General features: G+C 45.2%; 1 protein-coding gene across 5 annotated transcripts in view; it reads left to right on the top strand.

Annotated features, from left to right (window-relative positions):
- Positions 1 to 7,798, top strand: part of carmil2 (capping protein regulator and myosin 1 linker 2) — a 227,918-nt gene extending 220,120 nt beyond the window's left edge. For 4 of the 5 annotated variants that reach the window (XM_068049521.1, XM_068049525.1, XM_068049523.1 and 1 more), the window contains 3 exons: positions 563 to 655; positions 1,259 to 1,306; positions 4,055 to 7,798. In XM_068049521.1, the coding sequence (XP_067905622.1) occupies positions 563 to 655; positions 1,259 to 1,306; positions 4,055 to 4,158 (245 nt within the window). In that variant the 3' untranslated portion in view covers positions 4,159 to 7,798. The remainder of the gene's footprint in view (positions 1 to 562; positions 656 to 1,258; positions 1,307 to 4,054) is intronic. The other variant, XM_068049522.1, reaches the window with a different exon arrangement.
- The last annotated feature ends 1,265 nt before the right edge of the window (positions 7,799 to 9,063 follow it).

The raw sequence follows: 9,063 nt of genomic DNA on the forward strand, positions 1-9,063 counted from the left end.
ATGAATTGAGACGTCGCTCTTGGCTGGCATACATTGTCCAGGCCTCGCTGCCATAGAGCAAGGTACTGAGGACACTGGCCTGATACACTCAGACTTTTGTGTTCCGTGTCAGTGCGCCATTTTCCCACACTCTCTCTCTTGGCCAGTCTGGACATAGCAGTGGAAGCCTTACCCATGTGCTTGTTGATTTCTGCATCTAGAGACAGGTTACTGGTGATAGTTGAGCCTAGGTAGGTGAACTCTTGAACCACTTCCAGAGCGTGGTCGCCAATATTGATGGATATTAACCTACTGGGCCATCAGGGAAGCTTTTTCTGGAGTTTTGTTTGATTACTTTTCAAAATTACCATGTATTTATGTTAAACCTTCCCCAGGTAGATTAACTGGGTGGAGTTGACTCCAGCACGGGATAAATTGTGCACAATTTGCGGAAGCTGTGCTTCATGGGTCAAGTGGTCTTTTCTTGTTCCACATGTTGGAAGCTACTCCTCCATTTTATGCTATGTTGTTTTAAATCGAGCATACACTATATTATTGTCATAAAACTCTTTATCAACAATAGATTTAAAGGTGCCGTTGCCAAGAAAATCAAGAACTCCTGTTACGGCCAGAGTACAAATGGAGGCAGATAGAAAAGACCATCCCAGACCAGAAGGTGAGTTTTTTGCTCAGTGTGGTTATACTTTGGTGGTATACACATTTCCCAGTATCTACCTATAAATTTAGGATGCTGAGGCTATGGACGGAGGCCACAGAGGGAAACATTGACAATGCTGAATTTTTTTTTCTTCCCCCTCAGAACAGGCTCCCTGGCCTGGAATGTGGAGTGGTAGATGTATTGAATACCAGATACTAAGAAGAAAAAAAAAAGAATATTAGAAATAAAAATTTGGATACATATTAAATCCCTACAGACCAGAGAAACATTTATTCGCCAAAGACTAATTTACTTTACACTTCCTTGAAAGAACTACATACTTGTTTAAAAGATTACTTCTGGTGACTTTACCTTTGTGAATATGAGGGATGTTAACAGTGGGAAATGGAGCACTTTCCCATTTCTGATTGGCACTGCATCCTAGAGTGATTTTCTTAATCTGGTCTATGCTACAATAATGTTATCACACTTGGTGAATGTAATCATCTACAATTTGTGATTTTGATATTTTGAGAATTTCAGTTATTAAGGTCATTTATTTGCATGATTTTGCTATTTTTTTCCGATTTAAATTGTAAATGAACTCTGTATTGCCTCCAGATCAACCATCTGGCAGTCATGAAACAGAAAGGACCCCGTGTGTGGAAGGTACTTGGGCTTCAGTCATAAGAATACTTGTGGATCTTAAAAAGTGAAAATTGAGTGTAGACATTGAAGTTCTTACAAGTGTTTAATCTTTTCCTTTTTTTGTCCTTTCTTGTTTGGAGTTAATGTACAAAAATAAGGATTGCAAAAATTATTTCTTTCTTTTTATCTTTAACTTTTTGACACCACTCCCTCTATACCCCATTTTTAGGCCTGTGTTAACAACAATAATTTGCAGTTATATAGCACCTTTAACAAAGCAAAACGTCCAAGGCACTTCACCAGAACGTTATCAGCCAAAATTTGTCACTGAGCCAGATAGAAAGATATTAGGGCAGATAATCAAAAGCTTGGTCAAACAGCTAAATTTTAAGGAGAATCTTAAAGGAGGAATGAGAGATGCAGAGATTTAGCAAGGGAATTCCACAGTTTACCACCTAGGCAACTGAAGGCAATGGTGGAACAATTAAAATCAGGGATGTGCCAGAGGCCAGAATTGGACGAGCACAAAAATCTGTGGGTTGTAGGGCTGGAGGAGATTACAGAGATAGGCAAGGCCATGGAGGAATTTGAAAGCAAGAATAAGAGTTTTGGAATTGTGCATTGCTGGACCAAGAGTCAATTTAAGTCAGCGAGCACAGGGTGATGGATAAACTGGACTTGGTGCAAGCTAAGATATGGGCAGTAGAGTTTTGGATAAGTTCAAGTTTATCGAGGGTGAAAGATGGACGACCGACCAGGAAAGCATTGGAATAGTCCAAGCCTAGATGTTGTAAAAGATATGGATGTGGGTTTCAGCAGCAAATGAGCTGAGGCGGGGCAGAGATGAGCAATGTTATGGAGGTGGAAGCAGATGGTCTTCGTGATGGAACAGTTATGTGGTTGGAAGCTCAACTTAGGATCAAATAGATGCCAAGATTGCAGCCTCAAACAGTGGCCATGGAACAGAGTTTGTGACGGGAACCAAGAACAATGACTTTGGTCTTCTCAACATTTAGTTGAAAGAAACTTCTGCTCAACCATGACTGCATGTTGGACATGCGGTGTGACAATCAGAGAGAATGGATGGGTCAACAGAGGTAGTGATGAGGAAGAACTGGGTGTCGTCAGCATACATGTGGAACCTGACATCGTCATTGAGTGAGAGGGTGTATGAGAGATCCAGGATGACTCAAAGAACTGGTTAGGCTTGCTGTCTTTGCTGTACTGTAAAGGGGCTGACTGGTGCATCTTAGCTACACAGTATTTGTGATTACTCTTTCTTCAAGGGCAGAAATGGAATCAGGCAGCCTGAGCAAATTCACTCCATGGCTAACTGAAATGCTAAAACAATTCTCTAATCCTTATCTGAGCTCTGGTGAAGCTATAGGCCAGAATTTTACAGCCCCCAAACGAGTGGGCTGGTGGCGGGCGGGAACGTAAAATTGAGTGGGAGGCAGGGGGCTATTACCGATGCCCTCCCACCCCCACTGCAATTTTACGGGGTGCGGTGGTGGTGAGAAACGGCCTGCCTGCCCCAGGCCAATCAAGGCCCTTAAGTGACCAATTAACTGCCACTTAAGGGCCTCCTCCGGCCACCGCTGGTATTTTACTTGCGGCCGCCCGGCAGCAAAGGCCCAAGAATGCCACTAGGTAAAACCTGGCGGCCTTCTGTGGGCTGGGGCGGCAGCCCTAATGGTCGGACACCCTGTGCCCCATGGAGGGCCCCCCCGCACAGCCCAAGCGTCCCCACTGGATAACATTCCCACCCCCCCCCACTTCCCTCGCTAAGGCCCAGCCGATTGTTCCCAGCGAGGCCCCAAAAACTTACCTTAGTTCCAGGGCCATCCTTCCTCTTGCTTCTGTTGGCTGGGTTTAGTCTCAGCAGTGACCAACGCTCCCGCTTGCGCTGCTGAGACTAAGAGCTGCCGGCCCGCTGATTGGTCAGCAGCTCCATTAGGTGGGATTTCCTGCCTCAAGGAGGTGGAAGTCCTGCCCAAGGCGAATTAAGGGCCTGGGGAGCAAAGATTCCAGGCGTGACTCCCCGGGCCCGGCAGTGGCGGGCTTGACCCTGACTTTTCGGCTGGTGGGCGGGGCCTCCTGCAAAATGTAAAATTCCAGCCATAGCCTCTCTTGTTCAGATACCCATGGGGCTTTAGTCCAAACATCAATGATCCTTCAGTCAAGCTGCTTTTCTAAGCACATGCAGCAGAAAAGCAGCTTGACTGAAGGACTTATTTTCAGGTCTGTTAAAATTAGGCTAGCATTGAATGCCATGTATAAATTCTAATGCAATATGGCTACCAGCTAATCTAAAACTGTAATTGATGCAAAGTACGTAACATCCTTTCAAATGATCCAATATAGTCGTGACTCAATCATAAACAAATCTCTATTTTGTACTGCATTATTTAAAAACAGCGACCCTGAAATTTCCAAGACGCCAGCTCTGCCAAATTGTGGAGATGGGGTCATGTAACATTATCAGGCAGTCCATGCCCATAAAGGCACATCACAAACAGAAACTCCCCATGACACTTCCCTTTCCGATCTGCCCACCATTAATTTAGGGTGGAAGTTAAACAGGACAAATTTGGTGGAACTGGGTTCTGCCTCAAATTCTGCCCCCATCTCCTCCTTCCCAATCCGCTCGTTCTCCACCTTTCCCATTGTATTTTTTCCAAACAGATAATTAACAGCAGACACGCTGTTCAAGAGGAGTGTCTGCTACACTCTGGGGTATGTATTAATATGTGAACATTGATCTTACAGATGAATGTGAAACCCACATAGCAGAACTGTTCCCTCCAGAGACCTCTAAAGACACAGAAGAATCAACTGCAGTTTTAGAAGAAAATCTTTCTGATCAGTGCTGAAGGACAGACTACCTAAGAGACAGCACAGACTTTCTCAAGGGTAAAACACTTGAGTACAAATGGGCTGGATTGTGAAGAAGTCTGTCCAGTATATCTGCTTGGAATATCTCTGCAAAAATGAACAGAAGCAGGAAATAATTTCCATTTGACAATCATATTTTTGATACAATTTATATGAAAATGTATCACAGAAAGGAAGGATATGAAATATACATGAGCTGTATGTACGTAGATTTGGCTATTGCACAGCGCTGTGCATCACATCTACTGATCGTCTTTATAGATACTTTATTGGCTGTTATTATCTATTTTACCTTCAGACCTGGAGCAGGAATCCAGGAACAAGCAACTGAATGCACTACCTCTTTATATTGCGAAACTATCCAGTTTATACTTCAGGGTGATTTTGCAGACAGGAGAGATAAAAGTAGGTGCTGGTGGAGGAAAAACTGGCCACTCACAGCTCCCCCTTCTCTGAGCAGTTTTAGCAGTACCTCACAGTAGTTGCCTTAGTTAAGTCCAGGGAGGGAAATGTAAAATGTATCATTATATATCTGCCTCGATGTGCTTGCCAACATTTTCTTTCAGAAGTTTACCAAAGCAAGAGCAGAGGCCAAATGTACTGAGGAAGGGCAGGACACAGGCTGTTGCCACAGTTCTTCACTGTCAGAAAATATGGCAGCAGAAAAAAAACTTGGAATCTATAAGTTCAGAAACTCCTCAATCAGTCTACTTGGAATCCAGTGTTGAGTTTGTGATGTTTATGACATAAAACTCAAATGGTAAGTTTCTTAATGATTTGGATCCTCTGGGCCAGATTTTTAAATCCCATTGCGGGGCCGGAGCAGGTGCATGTGCGATTTGAAGATCACGTTCTGCGGTCGGCACTGGCTCCTGCTGCCTCTGAAGCTAGTTTCAAATGGCCACCAGGAGGGAGGGGAGGGATCGGCAGCCCCGCACACCTCCAATTAAATGCCTGTTGAGCTCCTTGAAGAACTCATTAACAGGCTTGTCAGCTGCAGTGCACAATTTTTAATGTCTAGGAACGGGGAAGATGCTATGTGTGGAACAGTGTTCTGAAGATGTGAACAATGCAGAGGGCCATAGGAAGGGCTGATTAACAGAATGCAGAGGCATAAAATAAAGTGCAGCTGCTTCAGAAGTGCTACAGCGTAGCCATTGCTGCAGCTGTAAGACTTGCTTTTCTCAGTGGTACATGACAGGAATCCGGAGAGGGAGTGAGCTCGCTGGCGGCACTGGGGCTGGCAGGAGAAGGTCTGGTGAATGCAAGAAGCCAAGCTGATGGAGTTCAGATGGGAAAAGGTTACTCTAACATTGGACAGAGCAGTCAGGATGAGCTGTAGCAGGTGCAACCTCCTGGACAGCAGGAGGCCAGAGGAGCACAGTGGGGGGCTGCAAGGGGAAGAAGGCGTTACCCTAGGCATCAGGCCTACTGCCCAAGAGTCAGCTAGAGCGCCAGTGTCACAGGAGGCCGTGCCTTTAAGGCAGATGATCGTGGACCTTTGTGCTCTATCCTGAGGCCTCACCTCCCCCATGGCAGTCCCTTACCTACAGCCGTCAAAGTCACCATCACCCTGAATGTCCATGCAACTGGGTTGTTCCAGGGATCAGCTGCTGACTGAGGTGGCATTTCACAATTGGCATATATCACACCATCAGGCAGGTCACGGATGCTATATTCCAGATGGCGGAGGACTACATCCACTTTGACACAGATGGACCTGCACAGGTACAGAGGAGTTTGCTGCCATTGATGGTTTCCCTCAGGTCCAGAGGGTCATCGATTGCACCCATGTAGCCATGAAGACACTGACAGACCAGCCAGTCAGATTCCTAAACAGAAAGGGCTACCACTCGTTGAATGTCCAGCTGGTCTGGGACCACAGGAAGTGAATCTTACAGGTCTGCGCCCAGTTCCCAGGCAGCTGTCATGACTCATTCACCCTGTAAAAGTCCCAGGTGCGACACTTCTTCAGGCCAACATCCAGACTCCATGGGTGGCTGCTGTGGGATGGGTTATCCCTGAAGGAGGTGGTTCCTGACACACGTCCAAAAACCAGACATGGATGGGGAGAGGCGCTATGACCAAAGCCATTTCCTAACACAGACCTGCATTGAACTGACCATTGGCCTCTTGAAGAGACGCCTTGACCGTTCAGGTGGTGCTCTCCATTACGCGTCAGCCAGAGTTTCCCATGTCATGGTCATCTGCTGCGCACTGCGTAGGGAAGAGGCCTGGAGATGGATGAGGAGGAGCTGGACTATCCATCTCTCTTTCTGGCCATCTCAATCATATTATGGGCTGTCTTCTCCTGCAGGGTGGGAGGAGAAAGGTCCATAAGTATTCTGCCCTCCCTCATCTCCTCCAGCATGACATAGATATGGGCTGATGTTCTCCTCAGTGATGTCTCCATCTGAACATTGCCCCATATGGGAGGTGGCTGCGTCTCAGTGTAACAACCATTCACTTAGTCTGACAATGTGAAGGAGAGCTATGGATAGTCTGTGAGGTCAGCTTGTGTACATTTTGGTGCTTAGAGAGTTGGTGCCCCATGAACCAGGTGTCGCTGGTCACTCACCTTACCAGACTGTAAGATGTCATTGAACATTTTCCTCCATTGCACCCAGGTCCTCCTAGCTGCTGCCTCAGTGGCCACCTCCATTCATGCCCTCTTGGTCTCACGGGAGGAATTCCTCCTCCCTGGGGCTGGGTAAGACAGCTCTCTCCTCTCATACACGGCATCAATTAATGTCTCCAGAAGGCATCGGAGAAATGGGATGCTGCCCAGGGATGCATGCCCATGCCTACACAAGCCCTCAGAGCTTCCTGGTGCTGCATCTCCAAAAGCAACTGCAAGCCCAGTCATGGCTGCTGCTTGCCTTTTAAAATTGCCCTCAGCGACCAGTTTCCTCCTCCAGAATGCTTCCGGCACCTCTAACTGGGCCAATTACTGTTTGCATTTGAAAATTGCACCATATCACGACCCGGAAATGCTCCAGGTGTCCGGTTCCCAACCCTATAATGAAAATCCTGCCCCCTGTGTCTACAAATGATTTTAGATGGCCTATGTTACAACACTTGAGAGGTGTTCCAAATCAACAAGGGGCAGAGGCTAGGTAGATCAGCTTTGATCATTTAAATACTCCTTATCACCCCACCTCCTCCCCCTGCCCAACAAGGGCACATTTTACTAGTTTTCACTTTAGAGTGCTACATGAAACATCTCACGGTAGTGGAATGTACCATTTTCGCAGGGGGTGGGGGGGGGGGGGTGGTGCTTGGTGGCATATTGTGGGGGACAAGACAAAAGTGAAAAAGGCAAAGGATTGAAATCAGTATTGGTATTAACCTTGTCCCATGGATCGGCAGCAAGTGTGGGCAAGGAAATATCCACACCTTATGTAGTCTGTACCGCCCTTCTGGCTGAAGGAGGGTGGGTGCAAAGTAGAAGATAGCTAGGATAAGGTAAAGTCAATTAAAAATTTTTATCGCAGTCATAATGTCAAATTCTGCCTCATTTTCGCATTCTATTTTCTGATACTCAATGTTAAATAATATTTTTCTAAGTGATTTGTGTTAATTTTAAATCAAAATCATAAATACTCATTTGTTACAAAATTGTTTGCCTTTTCTAGTTTTAAAAGTGTTTATTTGAAGCCAAGGCTTCTCGAGAAATATTTCACCAAGTTTTTGTAGACTGATGAAATGACATCATTGATGATGCTAAGTCCCAACCTGGCCCCACTCACAGCTGGTGTCAGACATCTTAATTTTTTTATTGAATAAATAAAACTCAATGAAAACCTGGGTTACACGCTGGATTGTTTGGTCCAGTGTCAACTTCCTGTCCTGACACATTAAAAAATAGTAAATGGAGTATACTCAAAGGCCGATGTACCTTTGCTGGATGGTGTCTGACATGGTAAGGTCAATATGGTCTTCACTTGACTGCTTTCAAGGGAAATGGGATGAGATGAGATCAAAAACATACATAAAATGAACAATAGGGGGTGGTACTGTTAGTTAATGTGGAGTGGAGGACAAATGGAGGTTCATGTCCCACCTGTATGAAGCAGAGAATATTGTATCTTGCTACTGGAAGGAAGGATAATTGGAGAGCGTGGAGCCTAGGCAGTCTGTAGCATCTCCTGGTGGATAGCTTTGGAGACCTTTGGCAGCAGGGGATTTCATCTATTCTCTCAGCACCAGAGAACAATAGATTAGGGATAGATTGCAAAATAGAGAACTTATGTTAACAACAGTGGGAAATATGGAAAACAAGTATGCTGATGAAAGAATTGGCAGTGCAGATGTTTGGAGCACCAATGGCCACTGCTGCATGGCAGCCATGGATTTATCACTGTGAAATACTACGGAAAATAAAACTGGTCTCTCAAAATGGCATTTTAACCAGCAGGCTGGGGATGCAACTTTGAGGCCCAGCTCCAACAGAAGTGAAGCTAATGTGCTGAGAGATTGACAGTCAAAAGATTAACAGGTGTAAAAGAAATGAGGGCAGTCAACAAATTGTCACTAAGATTATTTTTGGGACAAAATATTAAACCTGAGGGCAGAACAATTTCAGTACACAATGGGAAACTCTCCTCCCATGCAAATCTCAGATAATATTTATATTTTGTCAATGCATTAATATGAGCTTTTCCATCGCAATTTTCCACAGGCCATATTAATAGCAGCATGCTAACTTGGCAAGGCTCAAGACTGTGAGAGATTTATGATTAACATCAATTTCCCAGATAAGATTTTACTGCTATTTTTTCCTCCCTCTCTCTCATGGCTACTTGAGAGCACACGGATACAAATTTTGCCCCAAATTGCATGTGTTTTGCGGTCACACTTCAAGCACCATACCAATCACGATT

The sequence above is a fragment of the Heterodontus francisci genome, chromosome 17, assembly GCF_036365525.1.
Source record: "Heterodontus francisci isolate sHetFra1 chromosome 17, sHetFra1.hap1, whole genome shotgun sequence".
Taxonomy (NCBI): domain Eukaryota; kingdom Metazoa; phylum Chordata; class Chondrichthyes; order Heterodontiformes; family Heterodontidae; genus Heterodontus; species Heterodontus francisci.